A 22267-nucleotide genomic window follows, 5' to 3' on the forward strand; every position below is an offset into this window, starting at 1 on the left:
GGCCCCAGGGCTGCCTTGCTATGTGAAGAAGTCTGCTCCTTCCACCTGGGGGCAGCTGCAACTCACAGACTCCCAGAGGCCAAAGAAAGAGTTGAGGAAGAGGCCATGATGGTGGGAGTACTCGGAGTCCCCATCAGCCGCCTGTGACACAGCACACCCAGCCTCTGAGTCTCTCTTCCCAGGCTTGTTGGAGGAGAGAGGGTGGGGCCTGTGAGCTGGGTTTTGCAGAGTAAATAGGAGTTTTCCAAGCCAGCTAGTAGGCTATGGATTTGGGCCACTGATTCATGAGACAAGCCCCTGCCACCCCCTCACGTTGGGGATGGAGAGATGCGAGCTCTTGACCTGGGTGAGACAGAGCCACACAGACATTCCCAGCTGCAGGGGGTCCAGACTAAGCCCCAGATGGGTTGGGACAGCAGGCACTCTCCCTGGAGGAAGGGCCTTGGGGGAGAAGGGGTATTAGCCTGCACCTTAATAAGCGGGCAGGAAGGAATTCAGCAGGCGTCGACATCCCATCCGGCGTGGGCCCTGGGGCGTGGGCAGCAGCCTCGGTGGGTGAAAGGCCGTGTGTGAATGAACCGCGTGGAGCCGCATCCTGCTGGGCCCGGGGCAGCCAGGGAGGTGCCGTGGTGAGGCCGGCACCAGCCGATCTGCGTGACCAGAAAGTTTCCAGACAGCGGCCGCTGGCTGCAGGCGGCTCCTGGCTTCGGCTGAATGGTCGGGGACCCAGCCCCTTTCTCAAGGGCTGGGAAGGAAGGACCCTCCTGGCATCTTTGCCGGGGAAGGGGGGGGGAGTCTGGGAACTGGGTCACTGGCGGCACGGCCGCCTCGCCAGCCCCTAGCCCGCAGGGCTTCCTGTGTGCTGGTGCCTTCCAGATCCGGCTCTGCTGGGCTAGAGGGGGCTGGAGACACCGCATGCCCAGCCGGCACTGAAAGGTGGGACAGACACAGACCCTAGGGCGGGGAGGGGGGGAGGGGAGGGCCCTGGCTGGCCAGCTCCCTGGCTGGGGGGAGCTTACACCAGCATCTCGGCTTCTCGGGGCCTGTTTTCTTATTTTCCAACTTGGGGGAAGGCGTCGTGGGCTGTGTGGGTTGACAGAGACCTTGGTGGAGATCTTGCCGCGAGTGGGACTCGAAGTCGTGTTTTCTCGCTGGCCATGGCACACGGCTGAGGACACAGCTACTTGGCCAAGGCCCCCCCCCCCATGAGGCTCTGCATGGCCCCGGGACCCTCCGTGCCACTCCCCGCCTTGGCATCGGGCTGCCGTGCGCCCTGGGATGAGGCCAACTCCTTCCTCCCTGGCCGCCGCCTCACCCCACTGGCGCCTGAGCTTGGAGGAGCTCCGGTCCTACAGCGCGTTAGCCAAAAGTGACCATGCACCCCTCCCCCCACTCCACCCCAGGGGAACCGGCAGGGACAGCTCTAGGAAGGTGAGGAGCGGCGCCTCTGGGTTGCTGGGGGAGACTGAAGCACACACAGGAGCAAAGTTGATGCCTGCAGCGCCGGCATCCCCTGTGAGCGCCGGTTCAAGTCCCGGCCGCTCCACTTCCGATCCAGCTCCCTGCTACTGTGCCTGGGAGGCAGCAGACGATAACCCCCAAGTCCTTGGGCCCCTGCACCCACGTGGGAGACCCCGGATGGAGTGCCTGGTTCCTGCCTTCAGCCTGGCTCAGCCCCTGCTGGGGCGGCCATCTGGGGAGTGAACCAGCGGAGGGAAGACCTCTCTCTGTCAGTCTGTCTTTCAAATAAATTAATAAACCTTTAAAAAGAAGAAAGTAAAGTCACCAGGCCAAGGTCCCCTGGGGAACTGGGACGCACGCAGTCCTCAGTCTGGGGTGTTTTTTCCCCCGGGCTGTGCTTGGTATTATTATTATGTTTAGTGCGTTGTGGGGGGGCTGGGGATGAGAGGCTCAGAGAGGGTCAGAGATTGGCGCAAGTCACACAGCAAGGTCGGGTCAGCCGGGACTCTCTGGGCACAAAGCAAAGGCAGAGAAAGGCCCTCGGTTTCCCCCTGGGGAGCAGCTGTGAGGGGGGGCTCCAAGGGATTCTACAGGAGCCCCCCCACCCCCTCCTGCACTGCCCCGACCCTGGAGCCCTGATCTGGACGGACCTGGGGCTGATCGGCCTGCCAGGCTCAGCGCACACAGTGCCAGCGGGGGTTGTGGGTCCCAGCCGGGAGCAAGCCTGGAGGCCACCCTGGTGGTGACGGTGGGAGCTAAAAGGAATGGACTGTGTGTGAAAGGACTGAGGTGGGTGTGGTGGAGACACCCATGGCTCTGTGTGGCTGGTTGTGACAAGGACTGCGTGTCTCCCTGCGGGTGACATCACCAGGGAGTGAACTTGGTCACGTGACAGCTATTTTCTGGGACCGCGGCTGGGGGTAAGGATCGTGGGACACGGACAAGCTGCGTGTGGTGGGCAGGAGGCTGAGCGTGGTGGGCGTGGACAGCCGCGGGTGTGTTCAAGTGGGAAGGGGTTCTGGGTACAAACTGGCTCCCAGCCTCCGTGTGCTGCTGGTGGGACGGTGTCGGGGCGTGGCCGGGGGAGGTGTGGCTGCACAGAGGCGCTTCAGAAAGTCTGGGCAGGGGCGGGCATTCTGCCGGGTGGCTAGGATGTCACTCAGGATGCAGCCTCCCAGTCGGAGAGCCCGGGTCCAGTCCTGGCTCTGCTTCCAACGCCAGCTCCCTGGGAGCTCACGTGCACCCTGGGAGGCGGCAGGTGAGGGCTCAAGTTCTTGGGTCCGTGCATCCCACGTGGGAGACCCGGATGGAGCTTCCTGGATCCCGGCTTCACCGTGGCCCTGCCGTTGCTGGAGTGAATCAGCGGATGGACGATCTATGTCTGTCTGTCTGTCTGCCTTCCCAATACATAAAATTAATCAACTGCGAGAGTCAACCAGCAGATAGATCTCTCCCTCTCTCTCTCTCATTGTGTGTCTCTCTCTCTTCCTGTCACTCTTTCAAACAAATAAATAAATAAAAGATGACCATATCTGGATGCCAACGCGTTTTGGATTGGGCACATAGGTTTTCCACAGCGTTCTAGAAGACCCCTTGGTGGGCACGGGTTTCAAAATTCCTTGCATCCAAATGAAGCCTGCCTTTAATCCCCTTGTCCGTGAGCTGGTGGGAGTGCCTGGGTGAGACGTGTGGAGCCAGGCGGACCCGTGCCCCTGCTGGGGCTGGAACTCCGTGCCCGTGATTCTTGGTGACATTATGTGTGACTTGGCCGTGAGTCACCTTGGGAATGTTCCCAGGCACTCCAGGGGGACCCTGTGCACCCCTGAGACCCAGCTCTCCAGCAAGGTCCGGTGCCCTAGCTGGCTCTGCTCCCCGCCCACCAGCCCCCGCCCCCACGCCTTCCCCCATTGCTCCCGGCTCCTGGCCCGGGGCCCCAGTGTGTGTGGGAGGGTGTGGGGGGGGGGAGAGTGAGGGCCCTGGGGGCTAGGGCTGGGGGCTGGCCCAATCCCCGTCCAGACCTATAAATACTCTTTGAGCCCAACAGATTCCCAGGCAAGACTGCTTCATTCAAGGCCCCCTGGCAACAGCCCACCCCCCGGGCCCCTGGCCAGCCCCTCTCAGCTCAGCCCTGGCACGGTCCAGGGGGGCCCTGGAGCTGGGGAGAAGGGGGGGAGTGGAGAGACGGGGGTGGTCAGGGACGAAGGTCAGCTCGATTCTGTGCCCACTGAGCTGGGCTCCCACCGGGTCCCCCTCCCCCACGCCACACTGCGCAACCTCAGGCACGCGCCCATCTCCCTGAGCAAGGAAACACCTGCGTGTGTTCACGTCCTGTTTTGTTTTTCCCAGCAGCTTGCAGGTGGTGACTGCGAATGACACTTTTTGGATTTTGTCTTTAATGGTTATTTATTTATTTCTGTTCACTTTAAAGGCAGGACAACAGAAAGAGGGCGGGAGGGAGAGAGGGAGAGAAGAAGGGAGGGAGGGAGAGAGGGAGGGAGGGAGGGAAGGAGAGGGGGAGAGAGGGAGAGAGAGGGAGAGAGGGAGGGAGAGAAGAAGGGAGGGAGGGAGAGAGGGAGGGAAGGAGGGGGAGAGGGAGAGAGAGGGAGAGAGGGAGGGAGAGAAGAAGAGAGGGAGGGAGGGAAGGAGGGAGAGAGGGAGGGAAGGAGGGAGAGAGGGAGGGAGGGAGGGAGAGGAGAAGGGAGGGAGGGAAAGAGGGAGAGAGGGAGGGAGAGAGGGAGGGAGAGAAGAAGAGAGGGAGGGAGGGAAGGAGGGAGAGAGGGAGGGAAGGAGGGAGAGAGGGAGGGAGGGAGGGAGAGGAGAAGGGAGGGAGGGAAAGAGGGAGAGAGGGAGGGAGAGAGGGAGGGAGGGAATCCTTCCATCTGCTGCCTCACTCCCAAATGCCCACAACAGCCAGGGCTGGGCCAAGCCCAAGCCAGGAGCCGGGAGCTCCACCCAGGTCTCCCATGTGGGTGGCGGGGCCCCAGCACCTGAGCTGTCCGTCACCTGCTGTCTCACAGGTGCATTAGCAGGAAGCTGGATCGGAAGCAGAGCAGCTGGGACTCCAAACCGGTGTGGACGCTGGCGTTGCAAGCTGTGGCTTAACCCTCCGTGCCACAGCACCTGCCTCTACTCCCTCGCTTAGTTGGGGAAACTGAGGCACGGGACGAAGAGACGGCTCACCCAGAGTGAGCAGGGAGAGAGGGTTGGACTCTGGACTTAGCTGAGGCTGAGCTGCTTGTTTGATTCCCGCAACCACGGGAGTGACCTCTATCTGCCCTTCTCCCCCCACCCCCACTAAAGCCACGCCCCCTCCCGGGTCACACTCTGAAACAGCTGTCACCACACTCACGTCAGCCTCGACCTCCCTCCCTCCCTCCCTCCCTGTGACCCGAGGTTGCTCAATAAGGTAGCTCCTTGCAGTTTCTTTCTTTCTTTTTTTTTTTTTAATATTTATTTATTTGTTCAGAAGGCAGAGTTGCAGAGAGAGTGCGCGAGAGAGACAGAGACAGAGAACTCTTCCCACCCGCTGGTCCACTCTCCCAAAGGACCACAAGAGCTGAGGCTGGGCCAGGCTGGAACCAGGAGCCAGGAGCTTCGTCCAGGTCTCCCACAGGGGTGGCAGGGACCCAACGACTTGGGCCATCACCTGCTGCCTTCCCGGGTGCATGAGCAGGGAGCTGAAATTGGAAGCAAAGCCAGGACTCGAACCCAGGCACCTGCTGTGATGTGTGGCATCCCCAGAAGCCTCCAAACTGTTGTCCCGAACACCTGTCCCCAGTGCGCTCGCGTCCCCTCCCCCAAAGGAGACCCCAGCTTCACCGGCAGTCACTGCCCACCCCCACCCCCACCCCGCCTCTGCCCCTGCCAGCCACTCACTCCTGTCTCTGCAGAGTCCCTGTCTTGGACGTTTAACGCCCCTGCGTGGCCTTTCCTGTCCGCCTTCTCTCACCCAGCCCCAGGCTTTCAAGGTTTGTCCACGTGCAGCCACACAGCCCCGGTGCTTTCTTAACAGCAGAATCATTCCATCTCGTGGATCCAGGTTTACAAGACTTGCGGTTGGGATTAAGCAAGGTTAAGTATCGGCTGGGACAGTGGGCACAGCTGGCATCCCAGCTCCTGGCGTTGGTTCAAGTCCCAGCTGCTCCGCTTCTGATCCAGCTCCCAGCTAACGCGCCTGGGAGGCAGCAGGTGACCGCCCAAGGTCTCGGGCCCCCGCCACCCACATGGGAGACCTGGAATGACCTCCAGGCTCCTGGCTTGAGCCTGGCCAAGCCCTGGCTGTTGTGGGCATTTGGGGGAATGAACCTTGATCTCTCTGTCTCTCTCTCTCTTTCTCCACCTCTCTGTCCCTCTGCCTTTTCAATCAACAATTTTTTAAAAAAAAAATTGGGGCTCCCCCCAGCCAAGGAACACACAAGCTCATGTCTTCAGCAAACATGTTGCTGCTCCAGAAACAGTACCTGGTTCACGAAAGCTGATGGGGCAGAGGTGAATGAATGATATGGCGGGGCTGGAGCTGCTGGCACCAGCGCGCTGGGGGCGACCCTGCTGGCTTCTAACCTCCTGGCAGACGTGTGGGGTCCTCCCTCCCCGGCTCAGCCTCCATAACCTTTCTACAAAGTCGGGTACCACGGCCGTCCTGGTCCACGCTGCTTTGAACCTGAGCCTTGGCCGGTCAGGCTCGCTGGCCAGCTCTGCCCACCCCCTGCGCGTGACCTTGGAAGTGACTTCGCTCTCCTGGGCTCAGTTTCCCCACCTGGAAAATGGAGCAAGCCCCAGTATAGAGTGTGCCGGTGTAGGGGGCATTTAATGCAGTTTCTGGGTGCAAAGAGCGTGGCGCGGGGGCGGGGGCGGGGGCGGAGTCAGGTGCAGTCCGCCCCTGGGTGGGGTGAGGGAGCGTTGGAACGCGCGTGTAGAGGGGAGACATCAGACAGGGGGAGCCCCTCGCCGGCTGCCTGGGGCCGGCGGGCGCGCATGCGTAGAGCCGTCCCACGGCCCCTTTATAAGTACCGAGTCGGCGCTGGGGCCAGCGGAGCGCAGGGCGCAGGGGCTGGACCGAGAGCCGAGCGAGCGGAGCCCGAGCGTTCTTTGTGCCTGGCGGGCGCCCCGGGATGCGTCCGAGCTAGGAGCCAGGTCCGGGGGTCCGTCGTGGGGAGGGGGCTGCGTTAGGGGGAGAAGACCTCGCGATTGGAGACAGATCCCGGGATTGGGGAGGGGGCCTGAGATGGGGGAGAAGCCCCCAGGACGGGTACGGGCGGAGTGGGGGAGGGGAGCCCCGGGGTGGGAAGCAGCGCGGACTGGGGCGGGGGGGTAGGGAGGGGGGAGACGGGATGTGCGGGTTGTCCGGGGAATGCGGAGGCAGCCCCATAATGGGGCCGGGCTGAGCGTGGGGGTCTCCGGATTCCGCGGGGAGGGGCACCCCGAGTTGGGAGAGGGGAGGAGAACGCCCAGGTGCAGAATGGCGGACAGCGGGACAGGGTACCCCCGGGTCTGAACGGAGGTTAAGCGGGGATTCCCAATTTGCAGGTGAATGGTGGATCTGGGCTGGACTGCAGTGGACAGGGGCCCCCCAGATCAGCCCGAGCCCAACGCCAAGGGGTCTAGCGCTGAGAGCGAATGCCACGGGGAAGGGGCGCCTGCCGTGGCCCCGTCCTTTTGGGCTAGGTCCTGTCGCCACATCCTGACTCCCGGAGAAGGCGCCGGGGCCCCATTCCAACGTGGTCCCGCGGTTCCCCGCGAACCTGCACTTGGGGCGCTGTCCGTTCTCTCAGGGAGCGCTCTGGGTGTCCCAGCCAAAGGCCGGATGGTGGTCCCCCAGGACCCACGAGGGACACCAGCTCGGAGAAGGGGGGCCCCCCGGGGCGCCTCCACATCTGCCCACCACCACCCAGAGGCGCACAGCCCCTTGCCTCATTGGCTTACAACTGCACCTGTGGGTGAATGTGGGAGCCCTGGCTTGGGGGGGACAAGCACTAGGAAGTAGGGGGCTGGGACCCCCGAGCCAGCCTGGGCGAGAGCCACTCGCTCCCTTCTGCGAGGGGCTTTGTTCTTTTCCAAGAGCCTCGTTGGGAGAAAAGCCAGGCCCAGGAGCAGATTGGCACAGGGCCCCGAAGGGTGCATGGGGGCGGGGCGCAGAGGAAGGGGTGCACCGTGGGACCCCGGAACCCGCTGCCTCCATGGCTGCTCCCAGCCGTTCTCAAGAGAAGAACAGTTCCCCCCTCCCCAGGAGGTGGGGGCTTTGTGTGTGTGTACGTGCCCTGGGCAGGGGGTAGGGGTGTCCCCGGGGCTTCTGATGAGGTCCCCTGTGGGGCCGATGTGACTACGGTCGGTGTCTTTGTCAGAAAACTTGTGCCGGAGGTCACGTCACCGAGTGGCACAATGGTGTGTGCCCGTCGGTCGCCCAAGCCACGTTGGTCTCTCTGGGTGGGTGTCAGGAGCTGGCTCGGCGGCTCCATGTGAGAGTGAGAGACAGAGGGGCTGTGTCTGATGGTGTTGTTGGTCCAGGGGGTTCCTGGGTTGGGGGAGGGCCTGGGAGTCTTTGTGTGGGAGAGATGCCGCCTGTCTTCTGAGTACCCATTCTGGCTGTCTTTGTTAATGTCACTGTGCGTGTGTGTGCGTGTGCGTGTGTCTCCCGGGGTGTCTGTGGCCAGGCTGAGTGGTTGTGCGTGTGTCCCCTGTGTGTGGCCAGGGTCCTCTCTCTGGGTTTGGTGATGTGGACCCTGAGCGTGGGGGGTGTGGGATGTGGATGTGTGCTGAGCTGGGGAGAGGCTGGGCAGGGGTTGAGGTCCCCAAGGGGTGTCTGTCCATGTGTCCCTCACGCCCATACACACCAGTGCACCTGCTCACAGCCCCTGCTGGGGGTCACTCAGAGCTGCTGGGACCTGCACACCTGATGTCCACACAACCACAGATCCAGCCTTGCCTGGACCCAGCACCCCCAGGCGCACACCCATGACAAACACCCAGAAACACCCCCTGGCAAACTCACCCTCACTCAGTGGCCCACTGAGACAGGAGGTGGCAGCGAGGGAGGGGACAGACAGACACACACACACAGAGTCTCACACTGATCCGGGCCACCCCTCCCCCAGTGCCTGGCAGGCCCCTACTTGCATATGCATGAGGCTCATGCATTATTCAGGAGGGGATGGGCCCCAGACAGCTGTGTGAGCGCTCACCTCTGTGAGCCCTGGGGAAGAGGTATTTTAAGAGAAGGGTGTGGGTGTGTGAAGGTGCAAAGTGGAAGACAGTGGGTGTTGGGGGGGTGGGGAGCGTGCACCTGTGGCTCCTCCTCGGGGTATCTTCAGCGTGGCCGGGAAGCTTTGTGTACAAAGAGGTCTGTTGTTAAATTTAGCATGTCTGGGACTTCACAAGTCTCAGCTCGTTTGCTCCCCACAGTAGCACTGGGAGGGCGCGCAGGACGATCTCCCATTTTAAAGATGGGGAGACCGAGGCTCAGAGACGTGGATCGGGATGTCCAGGGTCGTCCAGCATGGAAGGAGTAAACCGATGAGTGTGTGTGTGTGTGTGTGTGTGAGAGAGAGAGAGAGAGAGAGAGAGGGAGAGAGAGAGCATACCCCCTGAGGGTGCTGCCACACCCAATCGGGGAGCCCCTCATGTACTCAGAATTCCCACAGGGAGAAATTAGGACAGTGTGGCAATGAGGCAGACGGGTTTTTGAGGCTTACAAGTTGGGGACCTGGCCTTGACCTCTGTCCTGCTGTGCAGCCTGGGGCAAACCTCTGGCCCTCTCTGAGCCTGGAGGAGCAGGCAGGAGGCAGGGATAGATCAAGTGGGTGGCGCGGCTGCGTAGCTGCCTCAGAGTTCAGCACCATGGACAGGTCACGGCCAGCGTCCCGGCTGGGGGCCTCTGGAACTGGCCCCCAGTTAGGATACAGCCGTTCCCTACCACCTCCCACTGTGGAACCCACTCCTGCTTCTGTCCCCCGGGCTGTCCTGTTCTCATGGGTGCAAAGGCTGGGCTGAGAGCTGATGTTTTAATTTGCCATCTGCCCCCTCCTCCTGAGCCCTGATGGGAGGCGGGGGATCCAGGGTGGTGGTGGGAGGCTTTGGGGGAAGGGCTGCCTCGGGGGAACCTCTAGCCCCCGGGGCGGATGTGAAGGCTGGAAAGGCCCTGTTGTGTCTCAGTGCTTGCAAGGGGCCTCGCTTACAGCAGGCACTTAATAATTGCTCACCCTCTTACGGCCGTAGGCTGTAGCCTCTCTGTAAGCGCTCGACCCATAGGCGAGGATACTCTGCGGTTTGGGGCAGCGTTTTTTTTTTTTTTTAACCCGGTTGCGTGAAGTCGGGGGCGGGGGACGGGGGGCTGCGGTGGGCAAGGGTGAGGCCCCTTCCTCCAGCTGGGACTTGGCAGTACCTCAAAAAAAAAAAAAAAAAATCCCAGAAACCAAGAATAGAATCTCGGTGACAACCCGATCCTGGAATCGAAGCTGGGAATCGTGTCAGTCGGCAGAGCGGGATTCAAGGCTGGCTTGGCGGGCAGCCTGCTGCCCGAACTGCAGACCCGAGGAGTGGCCCCCGCCTGGCTGGGAGCCCCCTAGTCTGATGGCGGAGGCCCACTTGGAAAACGTGACTTCAGCGGCTGTGTTAAGGTCAATCGTTATAATAGCAACAGTTAAAATACACTCTGCCTTGCCAGGCGATTTGATACATATATATATAGACTCATCTTTCAACCACCTGATGTTCTCCCCAGCTAACCCAGAAAGACACACAGAGAGGTTAAGCTACCTGCCCAAGGTCACACAGCAAGGAACAGGCAGAGAGCCAACCCCAGGTCAGAGTCACTCCAGCCCCCGTGCTCCTGAACCTGAGGCTTCACTGCTTAGATTCTGCAACCTCATGGCCTTGGGTTCGAATCCTGGCTCAGCCCTCATGCTCCTTTGCTGTGTGACCTTGAGCGACACAGGGACCTCTCTGAGCTCCGGTGTCTTGATCGGTAGGATGGAGGGATTTGGTTGGTCTGTGCCGAGTGTCTAAGATGTCTGTACTAAGCCTCACCCCTGCCTCCTTCCCTCCTCCCTCCTCCCTCCTCCCTCCTCCCTCCCTCCCTCTCCCTCTCTCTCTCGTTCCAGGTCCAGGATGGGGGCCCCATCTGTCTGGGCCTCGGGCCTGCTGATTCTGAGGCTGCTTTTTGTGGCTGGGGAACAGGGTGAGTGGGTTTGTTGGGAGGGGGTCTGGCGCATTGACAAGATAGGGCAACTTTGTAATTCCGAGTTTTCCCCTGCTGGTCCCCCGGCTTGGTCTCCAGACTAAAGTGAGAACAGATGAAAAAGGTTCTTTGAACAATCAAAAGCGAACAAGATACCTGGGAGGTTATTTTTAGTCACTGCCAGCACCGTTTTGGCTGAAATGAGCTGAAAAGAGAGGGAGGCGGGAGTGAGAACAGTGCAGAGATTGATTGGTGATGTCTGCTATGGGTGGGGCGTGGCAGTACAGGTCTGTGCGCCTGTCCTGGCATCGGGAGCTCAGGCTGGGGGAGACGTTTGGTGTGGTGATTAAGCCGCCATGTGGGACATTTGCGTCCATATCAGAGGCCCTGGGTTCAAGTCCCTGCTTCTGCTTGCAACCCAGCTCCCTGCACATGCGCACCCTGGGCGGCAGCAGGTCACGGCTGGAGGACTGAGTCCCAGCTACCCCGAATGCAGCTCTCGGCTCCCGGCTTCTGCCTGGCCCAGCCTGCCTGGCTGTTGTGGGCATTTGGGGGAGTGAACTGGTGGGTGGAAGATCTCTGTCTCTCTCTGCCTTTCAGAGGCGTAAATCTAAACGTTAGTGAATGAAATCAAGTGAGCTGATTGCTACCAAGCAGGCCCTCTGCTCAGAGAAGGCAAGCGACTTTCCCAAGGCCACACAGAGAGCCGGTGACAGTGGGTGCCACCCACCAGGCCTGCGAAATCTGCATGTTGGGTGGAGGCGAAATGGTGAAGGAGTTTTTCCCCCAATATATTTTTTTTAATTTATTTTTTTGACAGGCAGAGTGGACAGTGAGAGAGAGAGACAGAGAGAAAGGTCTTCCTTTGTCGTTGGTTCACCCTCCAATGGCTGCCGCGGCCGGCGCACCGTGCTGATCTGAAGGCAGGAGCCAGGTACTTCTCCTGGTCTCCCATGGGGTGCGGGGCCCAAGCACTTGGGCCATCCTCCACTGCACTCCCGGGCCACAGCAGAGAGCTGGCCTGGAAGAGGGGCAACCGGGACAGCATCCGGCGCCCCGACCGGAACTAGAACCTGATGTGCCGGCGCTGCAAGGCGGAGGATTAGCCTAGTGAGCTGCAGCGCCGGCCCCCCAAGATTTAATCTATTTATTTGAGAGGTAGAGTTACAAAGAGAGGGAGAGACAGAGAGAGAGGTCTTCCACCTGCTGGTTCACTCCCCAAATGGCCACAATGGCCAGAGCTGGGCTGATCTGAAGCCAGGAGCCAGGAGCTTCTTCAGGGTCTCCCACACAGGTGCATGGACCCAAGCAATCAGGCCATCTTCTACTGCTTTCCCAGGCACATTAGCAGGGAGCTGGATCAGAAGAGGAGCAGCCGGGACTCGAACCGGCGCCCCTGTTGGTGCTGGCGCTGCAGGCAGGTGCATAGCCTCCCACACCACAGCGCTGGCGCTGGTGGAAGGATTTGATCTCATTGCTTTTCTGGTGGCTCAGTTAATCTCACGGATTCGGGTGCTGCTTTGTGGTGTTGGATGGACGCCTAACCTCCCCCAGCGTGGCCTCCCTCCTCCTCTGGAGGGGGGGCGCTGGCAGAGTGCCCGCCTCTCTCATCAGAACTCTGTCTCTGCCTTTTGCACCCCAGGCACAGAAGACGTCGCCACGGCCACGGCCACGGCCACGGCCACGGCCACCGAGAAGGCACTGCACATGCAGAAGCTGGGCTCGGGGGCCGTCCGGGCCGCTCTGGCAGAACTGGTGGCCCTGCCCTGTCTCTTTACCCTGCAGCCACGGCCGGCTGCCACCCGGGAGGCCCCTCGCATCAAGTGGACCAAGGTGCGGACGGCGTCGGGCCAGCGACAGGACGTGCCCATTCTGGTGGCCAAGGACAACGTGGTGCGGGTGGCCAAGGGCTGGCAGGGGCGAGTGTCACTGCCCGCCTACCCCCGGCGCCGGGCCAACGCCACGCTCCTGCTGGGGCCGCTGAGGGCCAGCGACTCGGGGCTCTACCGCTGCCAGGTGGTGAGAGGCATTGACGACGAGCAGGACCTGGTGCCGCTGGAGGTGACGGGTCAGTTGGGGGCAGCGGAGGTGACAAGGCCGGGCAGGGGAGGGGCTGAGCCTGAATCGCACCCACCGGGTGTCACCACAGATCTCACCCTGAGCAGGGGCTTCCTCTCAAATTCTTAGGGTAAAGTCAACAGAGAAATCTCCGTGGGTACTAGCCTCTTTTTTTTTTTTTTTTTTTTTTAGATTTATTTGAGAGGCAGAGTTACAGACAGAGAGAGGGAGAGACACAGAGACAGAGGTCTTCCATCAGATGGTTCACTCCCCACATGGAGCTGGGCCAATCCGAAGCCAGGAGCTGGGAGCTTCTTCCATGGGTTTCCCATGTAGGTACAGGGGCCCAAGCACTTGGACCATCTTCCATTGCTTTTCCAGACCAGCAGCAGGGAGCTGGGTCAGAAGAGGAGCAGCCAGGATTCGAACCGGCACCCATATGGTGCTGCAGGCGGAGGCTTTTGTGCCACAGCGCTGGCCCCTGTACCCTCTGTTTAGGCCAAGTGGCTTCAGAGTCCTGTAGGCTGCAATATGTAGTAGGATTTTATGGTCATCTAATTTAATTTTTTTTTAATTTCTAAATTTAAAAGATTGAGAGAGAAAGAGGGAGAGGGAGAGAGAGAGGGAGAGAGAGAGAGAGAGAGAATCTTCCATCTCCTATCTCCTGGTTCATTCCCCAAATAGCTATCAAGGCCAGGGTTGGGCTGAAGCCAGGAGCCTGGAACTCCATCCGGGTCTCCCACGTTGGGGCAGGGGCCCAGGCACTGGGGCTGTTCCCTTCTGCCTCCCAGGTGCCTTAGCAGGGAGCTGGATGGGAAGCGGAGCAGCCAGGGCTGTAACTGACTCTCTGCTAAGGGATACAGTGTTGCAGGCAGCGGCTTAACGCACTGTGCCACAGCACCCGCCATGGCTAACCTGATTTTTACATAAGACAAAGGGTAGTGGCTTTCTCTCCAAAGAAGGAATGCAAACTTCCCTTCAAAATAACTGCTTTTAAGCTTCCTTTAAAAAGTGAGGCCATTTCCAAAAAAGTAAGTCGATTAAAAACATAGAGTAAATAACAGTACTTGAATCCCTCTTTAGCTGATTCCTGTATTAGATTCGTTCTGTTGAAATAGATTTGGTTAGTTTCTGTTTCCCTAAGTGATTAAGGTGGAGGAATCAAAAAAAAAAAAAAAAAAGATTAAATATGAAGGGACTTCAAAACATTCATGGAAAATGCAATTAAAAGATAAGTTTAGGGAGCTGGTGCTGTGGCACAGTGGGTTAAAGCCCCAGCCTGCAGTGCCGACATCCCATATGGGCACCGGTTCAAGTCCGGGCTGCTCCACTTCCAATCCAGCTCTCTGCTGTGACCTGGGAAAGCAGCAGAAGATGGCCCAAGTGCTTGGGCCCCTGCACCTGCATGGGAGCCCTGGAAGAACTCCTGGCTCCTGGCTTTGGATTGGTGCAGCTCCAGCCAATGCAGCCATCTGGGGAGTGAACCAGCGGATGGAAGACCTACCTCTCTCTCTCTCTCTCTCTCTCTCTCTCTCTCTCTCTCTCTCTCTCTCTCTCTCCCCCTGCCTCTCTGCCTTTCAAATAAATAAATAAATCTTTTTAAAAAAAGAAATAGAAAAAGATGAGTTGGGGGAGCATTTGTCTTGTGGTTAAGGCGCTGGAATCCTACGTCACAGCACCTGGGGTTCGATCCCTGGCTCGGCTCGGCTGGGCTCTTACGCCTTCCTGCCCTTGCAGATGCTGGGAGGCCGCAGTGGGTGTCAGGCGGTCCGGACACCCTCGGGACACCTCGTGGGAGACCTGCTGACGTCCCAGCCCCAGCCACAGGCTGGCCTAGCCCCAGCCATCATGGGGCATTTGGGGAGCAAGCTAGCAGAGAGGGTCTCTGTCTGCCAAGAGAGAGAGCGGGAGAGGGAGATTTGGGCATGAAAATAATTGGAAATCTGTGCAGTTTGTCCATTATGTGCATTTTCCATGGGCCTTTGAAGACTTTTCATATGCATGGACTTCAGAGCCTTTTGGCACCAAAATAGTCTTTTAATCTTTTCCCTCGGACTTTGTAATGTGCCTTCCTGCTGTCCAGAACAGGATCGGGCACAGGGAAGACGCTCAGTACTCTCTTCTTTATTTAAAGATTTATGTATTTATTTGAAAGGCGGGGGTGGGGGTAGGGGGGGAGTTCTTCCCTCTGCCAGTTCATTCCCCCAGATGGCCACAATGGCTGAGGCTATGCCAGGCCAAATCCAGGAGCCAGGAGCTCCATCCGGGTCTCCCCTGCAGGTGCAGGGGCCCAAGCACTTGGCCCGTCCTCCACTGCTTTCCCAGGTGCATCGTCAGGGAGCTGGATGGGAAGTGGAACAGCCGGGACTGGAACCGGCACCCCTATGGGATGCTGGCACTGCAGGCGGCGGCTCTACCCGCTGCGCCCCAGCGCCGGCCCCACACATTATTGTTAACCACAATCGCCTTCCTGTGTGATGACCTCATATTTCATGGGGCCGCCCCATCGTGCCCTTTGGAAGACCTCCCTTCTGCAAACCTCATTCATGGTCAGGGAAGTGAATTCCACCTCCGGGTTTGCTCAGTCATTCAACCTAGCATTACCTGCGCACCTGCTGTATACCAGCCTGATGCCGAGGACACAGCTCCCTGTAGGGCGACAGCCGATTCCTTTGTCCTGTTCATCCATGTCTTTCATCCTTAATTCAGAATTTGAGTTGCCGTGAGCCTGTGATAGGTGTGTCACATCCTGGCTCCCATGTCACCTCCTCCAAGAAGCCTTCCGTGACTTCATTCCCAAGCCAAGCAAGAACCATGGTTGGTCTCCCATGGCTGCTTGTGCGCCCCTGATTGCACATGTACTGAATTCCTAAAAGGCAGCCTCTCCCTCTCTTTCTGTCTCTCCCTGTCTCTCTCTGTCTCTCCCTCTCTCTGTCTCTCTCCGTCTCTCCCTCCCTCCCTCTCTCTCTCTCTTTCTGTCTCTCTCTCTCTCCCTCCCCCTCTCCCTCTCTGTCTCTCTCCCTCTCTCCCTCTCTCTCTCTCTCTCTCTGTCTCTCTGTCTCTCTCTCCCTCCCCCTCTCCCTCTCTGTGCCTTCTACCACCACTAGCACACACCCTGAGTATACAGAGCACTGTCTTTGGAGTCAGATCTTCCCAGATTGAAATTTCGGTTCTGCCTGAGACCTAACTCTGTGACCTTGGTCTCGTCCCTCGATCTTTCTGAGCCTTATTTTCCACAGGGTTTTTTTTTTAACTTTTATTTAATGAATATAAATTTCCACAGTATGGCTTATGGATTACAATGGCTTCCCCCCCATAACGTCTCTCCCACCTGCATCCCTCCCCTCTCCCACTCCCTCTCCCCTTCCATTCACATCAAGATTCATTTTCAGTTCTCTTTATCTACAGAAGATCAGTTTAGCATACATTAAGTAAAGATTTCAACAGTTTGCTCCCACACAGAAACATAAAGTGAAAAATAATAGATGATTTTTTAAATGATGATGAAATCAGATCAGACCTATTGTCATGTTTAATCCCAGTGAGAGTCAAGTTGGGAATTGATAATTTCTTCTTCTTCTTCTTTTTTTTTTTTTTTTTTTTTTTTAACAGAAGATCAGTTTAGTATACATTAAGTAAAGCTTTCAACAGTTTGCACCCCACAGGGGTTGTTTTAAAGAGTTTGGTGACAAGATGTTGATAAACGCTTTTCGCGTCGTGTTTGGCAGATCTGAGCCCTCTGAGGCCATTTGTTATCAGTTTCCCCATCTGCAAAATGGGGGCATGGCACGCTTACCCCCTCCCCCCCCGTGTCAGGATCCTGTCGGATGGCGGCGGGAAGGGGGTGGCCATCTTGCCAGAAAGAAGGTTCCAGACTAAGGGGTCCCCAGCATCCCGGACATTCTCCCCACAGGCGTGGTGTTCCATTACCGGGCAGCCCGGGACCGGTACGCCTTGACCTTCGCCGAGGCCCAGGAGGCCTGCCGTCTCAGCTCGGCCAGCATCGCGGCCCCGCGGCACCTGCAGGCTGCCTTTGAGGATGGGTTTGACAACTGTGACGCCGGCTGGCTCTCTGACCGGACCGTGCGGTGAGCAGCAGGTGTATGGGGGGGGTGGGGGGTGGGATTAGCCTCTGGGCAAAGAAGCCCCTTCGGGCCCCCAGGAGCACACGAGCCCTAACTCTGTCCTTGTGTTGTCAGGTACCCCATCACTCAGTCCCGGCCCGGTTGCTATGGCGACCGTAGCAGCCAGCCGGGAGTTCGGAGCTATGGGAGGCGAGACCCCCAAGAACTCTACGACGTGTATTGCTTTGCCCGAGAACTGGGGGGTAAGTCTAGCACTTCCGGGCCCCTGCGCCCCACCTCTCCCACCCCCACCCCTCATCCCTTCTAAGCGCTTCTGCGGCTTTCCTGGCTCATCTTTATCTAAACCTGCAGCCAAGACCCGAGCCTCTCTCCTCCCCTGAGCCTCCACCCCTCCCTTCCCACCCTCTGAGCCCACGCCACCTCGCGTCTGTCCTCTCCGAAGTCCCCCACTCGACTGGTTTGTAAAAACAGGCTAATGCCCCCTTCTGCTAGCGCAACCTAAGAGGTAACGACCCCTGCTGGGACGACCTGGAGAGAGACGCCCCCTCCTCGGCCCCAGGGGACCCTGGCCCCACTCACCTTCTCCCCGCAGGTGAAGTCTTCTACGTGGGCCCTGCCCGCCGCCTGACCCTGGCCGGAGCGCGCGCCCAGTGTCGCCGCCAGGGCGCCGCGCTGGCCTCCGTGGGACAGCTGCACCTGGCCTGGCACGAGGGCCTGGACCAGTGCGACCCCGGCTGGCTGGCGGACGGCAGCGTGCGCTACCCGATCCAGACGCCGCGCCGGCGCTGCGGGGGCCCAGCCCCGGGCGTGCGCACCGTCTACCGCTTCGCCAACCGCACCGGCTTCCCCGCGCCCGCCGCCCGCTTCGACGCCTACTGCTTCCGAGGTGTGCAGGGGCTTTGCTGAGGCCACGCCCTCACGGGGGGGGCGGACCACCTGGGTGCCACGCCCCTCACCTTGAGGCCATGCCCCGAGAGGGTGTGTCCATTCCAGAAGACACGTGGAAACGTGCTTGTGGATCAGCCACGCCCCCGGTGAGGACCACGCCCCCTGCGGCTGGTCTTTTCCCAGGAGCCTCGCACTGGTGGGAAGTTAAACAGCCCCAGATGAGACCACGCGTTGATCAAACTGTTGTATTTAAGGTCTTGAGGCTTCAGAACCGCGAAAGACCCGCCCCTGGGTGGAGCATGTCCGCTCTGGGGACACCCCCATGAGCCTGTTGGCCCTGTGCCCTGGGCAGGCCCACTTCAGGGGCGGGATCGGGGCTGACATTCGCTCTTGGGATAGCCAGGATAGTTTGTGCTGCAGCAGGCTAGAATGTAGGCAGACTGCAGGAAGAACTTCCCAGGCAGTCCCTAAGCCTAACCCAACCTCTTCCACTTTGTCCCACAGCTCATCACACCACGCCACATCATGGAGACCCAGAGACTCCCTCCTCTGGGGACGAGGGGGAGATTCTGTCGGCAGAAGGCCCCCCGGTGCGAGATCTGGAACCCAGCCTGGGGGAGGAGGAAGAGGCTGTGCCTCAGTCCCGGGAGCCCCTGCTGTCCAGCGGGGAAGAAGAGCCCCTGTTCGTGGTAGAGAAGCAGGAGTCTCAGGAGAACCCCAGCCCTACCTATGGGAGCCCCACTCTGGCCTCGTGGCCCACGGAGGCAGCGTGGCTGGGCACCATGGCCCCCAGCCCCGGTGGCATCAGCGCAGGCCCTGCTGCGTCCACGCCCACAGATGCCCCCACGGGCCCCACGCCACGGAGGAGAGGACGCTTTAAAGGGTTGAACGGGCGCCACTTCCAGCAGCAGGAACAGGAGCCAGGGTTGGAGCGGGGTCTCGAGGCCAGCGCCCAGCCCCTCAGCCCAGAGGCTGCTGGGAATCACGTGGAACCTCCCTTGGCCACGGAAGCCACGGAGACGCCGGGGAGTGGCCGGAGCCAGAGTCCCTGGGTCGTGCTGACCAATGAAATTGATGCGCCTGAAGCTGGTGAGCTAGGTCTAGGGGGCGGCAGAGGGCCTGCCTGGGAGCGTGGGGGCGATGGGGGTTGGGGGCGGGCGGGGGGATCAGAGGGCTAGCCCCAGGCAAGGGGGAGGGGCGGAGGAAGCATCCAGTCCCGGCAGCTGGGAGCCCCCAGTCCCAGCCTTAGAATCTCAGGGTGACACAGGAGCTGAGCAGCTGCCGAGACACAGTTATGCCACGAAATGACTTTCGTGGGCATTGTTACAGATTCCCGTGGTGGCAGGAGCCCCGCACAGCCCTGGCTGTGGCCCCCGACCATGGTCCCAGCCAGCACCCCAAGCCCCAGCAGGGCCCCTGGCCTGAAGTTAAAGGGATCTGCAGACCCCAGCGGGAAACCAGCCACCCCCAGCCTGTCCTGGTCCCCCACGGAGGCCACGGTCCTGGCTCCCAGTCCCTCTGAAGACCCCAGCACAGTTCCTTGGGGGGTATCCCCCACGGCCACATCCCCGGACCGCCCCGTCATAGCCATGCTGCGTGCCCCAAAACTGGGGCTCACACCAGACCCCACGGAGGCCGGTGCCACCGAGGACCACCGCGAGGCCACCGCCACCGCCACATCCTTGCTTGCGACAGAGACCAAGGGGACTGCCCCATCCCCCTCCTGGCACCCAGCAGGACTGGAGGGAGAAGCCATACCCACGACAGCCACGGATACAGGGACTGGAGGCAGCCCAGACTCCCCCAGAGACGCTGGGGGGCCCAGCCCTTCGCAGCACGCCAGCCGCAGCCCCTGGGTTTCCGTGGGCGGGGCCACGCCAGCTGATGTCACCCCCACAGAGGCTGCCGCCGAGCCCACAGGCGCGAGAGACATCTTGGGGTCAGCGTCTGGGGTCTTTAACAGGGCAGAGAGCCCCTCTTCCGGCTTGGTGGCCACCACGGAGGAGGTGGGCTCCAGGCCCCCTTCAGCTTCGCCGGGGGACCCTGGAGTTTTTGTGGTGCCCAAAGTCACCCCAAGTTTGGGGCCTGGGGGTGCCACAGGCGTAGGATCCACGGTGGATCCCGCGGGTTCCTCGGTCACGCCGGAATCCAGCGACGCTGCTGGCCTTTGGGAATCCGGATCGCCGCTCATGATTGAGGGGACTGAGAGCCCCACCTGGCACCCTCCGGTGACGTTCGATGCAAGCAGGGTGACGACGCCCCTCACGTCCCCAGACCAGGGGGACAAGACTGATGCCCTGGTGACGTCCATCCTGGCCACTGCGAGCTTCCAACCCCAGCCAGAGCCAGAGGGCCGGACGGTGGCCGAGGGGACACCTGGAGCATCGGTCTCTCCTCCACCGTGCACACCCACTGCAGCCGGCGTGGACGAAGCTGTCTCAGCTCCCTCCAGGGAGCCTGCGGTGCCGTGGGACGCCCCCAGCACCCTGCCACCTGTGTCCCAGGGCACAGGAGACTTGCAGCTGGAGCTCTTGGCCGGGAGACCAGCAGTGGACAGCTTCTGGGAGGAGGTGGCGAGCGGAGAGGAGCCGGCGCTGCTGGGAAGCCCTGGGAATGGGGGTGCAGAGGAGGGTAAGTAAGTTCAAAGTCCAGGGCTGACCCTGGGGGGTCTGGGGGCTTCCAGCAGGGGGTGGCACTGGAGGTGAGAGCTCCTGAGGTGGAGGAGCGTTTTGGGAAGGGTGACCCTGGCAGAGGGGTCAGCATAGGCAAGGCCCAGGAGGTGAAACTGAGTCTGGCTTTTAACAGTGACTTTGTTCCAGCAGCCAAGCTGTAGGTACGATGGGCCGTGGGGTTGTTTGGTTTGGGGGATGGGTTTAGTTTGGGGCAGGCCATTGGGTTTGTGTGTAGAGGGGGGGACTGGCATTCAGAGATTCCCCCATAGGTGGACAGAGACTAGCTCTCAGGCATGGGCTGGAGGGGGTGTGGCTAGGTTGAGGGGTGTGTCATGGGCATGGCCATGTGAGTGGGCGTGGCCGGTGGGAGGGATACAGCCCAGAGATCTCTGCACAAGTGGAGGTTGGGCCTGGAAATCGGTGATGTGGATCATGGAGGGGGTCACGAGCCGCAGGAAAAGTGGAGGCTGGGGAGAGATGGGAGTTGCTGAGCGAACCCTCCCAGCCCATTCTAGAGACTGCACAACTGAGGCTCAGGGAGGTAGGAGGGCACAGCCAAGTGTCGCTCCCCCTCTTCGTGGAGGAACGACACTAAACCCTGCCTAGGCTTCATATCCGAGTCACGGCACCATTATGTCGCTCCCCCTCTTCGTGGAGGAACGACACAGGACCCTGCGCTGTTCTTTCGTCTGCTCGGCCCTCCCCGGGTTTGCTGCTGGTTCTTCCCAGGTTGGCTACTGTCCCTTCCACCTCCGTGGAAGGGCGGTTCCCCCTGGCCACATTCCCCACTTCCGCAGGGGAGCGGCACACCGCCGGCCGGCTCTCTTGGGGGCTGCACAGGTGTTCCCCTTAGATGTTCCTCTTAGATGTTCCCCTTAGATGTTCCTGGTGCATGCCGTCTCTCTCCTCCTTTATAGTCCTCCTCTGCCAATCCCAACTCGGCTGCCCACACGCCGAGCACGCTGCTCTCCTCCAATCAGGAGCAAGTCCTACAGTTTATTGGCTGAACTGGAGGCAGCTGTGTAGAAGCTGTTTTCTTCTCTCCCAGCACCATATTGTGGGAGAGCAGATGCATAGAATAAGTCCTAATTCCAGCAACCTAGTCTAGTCCGAGTTGCTCCCCACAAAGGATTCATGCAGAGGTGAGCCTTTAGCCCGCTGGTGCAGATCCCTGCCTTGAGGGCGGGTGCTGTGGTGCCGTCACGGGACAGCAGCAGCCTCTCTCAGAGTTGCCTGGTTCCACTCCAGGCTTCTGATCCAGCTTCCCGCTAATGAGCCCGGGAGGCAGCAGATGGTGGCCCAAGGACATGGGTGTCTACCACCCCTGTACGAGACCCCTGGCTGTTTCTGCCATTTGGAGAGTGAACCAGTGAATGGAAGATCTCTCTCTCTCTGTCTCTCTCTCTTCTGTTTCTCCCTCTGTCTCTGTCACTCTGCCTTTCAATAAATAAATAAAATCTTTCTTAAGAGGGAAGTAAGATGCCCATGTCCCACATCCGAGTGCCTGGGATCCGGCTCCTGGCTGCTGCTCCGGGCACTGAGTCAGCCCAGGCCCGGCCGCCGTGGGCGCACGCGGAGTGGACCAGCGCCCAGGAGCCGCTACTCCCTCATTCTGTCCGCCTCTTTGCCTTCCAAATAGATGAATCGTTTTTAAAGTTTGTGGAAAGTAGAATGGAAATATAAGCTTATTGGGGTGCAAAGCTTTTGAAATCCACACATAGTTTGCTCAATATATGCATTTTCTATGATTTTTTTAAAATTTTTTTTTTATTTTTTGACAGGCAGAGTGGACAGTGAGAGAGAGAGACAGAGAGAAAGGTCTTCCTTTGCCGTTGGTTCACCCTCCAATGGCCGCCACGGCTGGCGCACCGCGCTGATCCGATGGCAGGAGTCAGGAGCCAGGTGCTTCTCCTGGTCTCCCATGGGGTGCA

At 59.9% G+C, this 22267-nt stretch overlaps 1 protein-coding gene across 1 annotated transcript in view; it reads left to right on the forward strand.

Moving 5' to 3' along the window:
- The first annotated feature begins 6462 nt into the window (after nucleotides 1-6462).
- NCAN (neurocan) overlaps nucleotides 6463-22267 on the forward strand; it is a 28990-nt gene continuing 13185 nt past the window's right edge. Inside the window, exons 1-8 of the mRNA XM_070059068.1 lie at nucleotides 6463-6594; nucleotides 10557-10633; nucleotides 12276-12701; nucleotides 16605-16779; nucleotides 16891-17018; nucleotides 17369-17662; nucleotides 18169-18753; nucleotides 18994-20295. Of these exons, the coding sequence (XP_069915169.1) occupies nucleotides 10564-10633; nucleotides 12276-12701; nucleotides 16605-16779; nucleotides 16891-17018; nucleotides 17369-17662; nucleotides 18169-18753; nucleotides 18994-20295 (2980 nt within the window). The 5' untranslated portion in view covers nucleotides 6463-6594; nucleotides 10557-10563. The remainder of the gene's footprint in view (nucleotides 6595-10556; nucleotides 10634-12275; nucleotides 12702-16604; nucleotides 16780-16890; nucleotides 17019-17368; nucleotides 17663-18168; nucleotides 18754-18993; nucleotides 20296-22267) is intronic.

This window comes from Oryctolagus cuniculus, chromosome 16 (assembly GCF_964237555.1).
Source record: "Oryctolagus cuniculus chromosome 16, mOryCun1.1, whole genome shotgun sequence".
NCBI lineage: Eukaryota > Metazoa > Chordata > Mammalia > Lagomorpha > Leporidae > Oryctolagus > Oryctolagus cuniculus.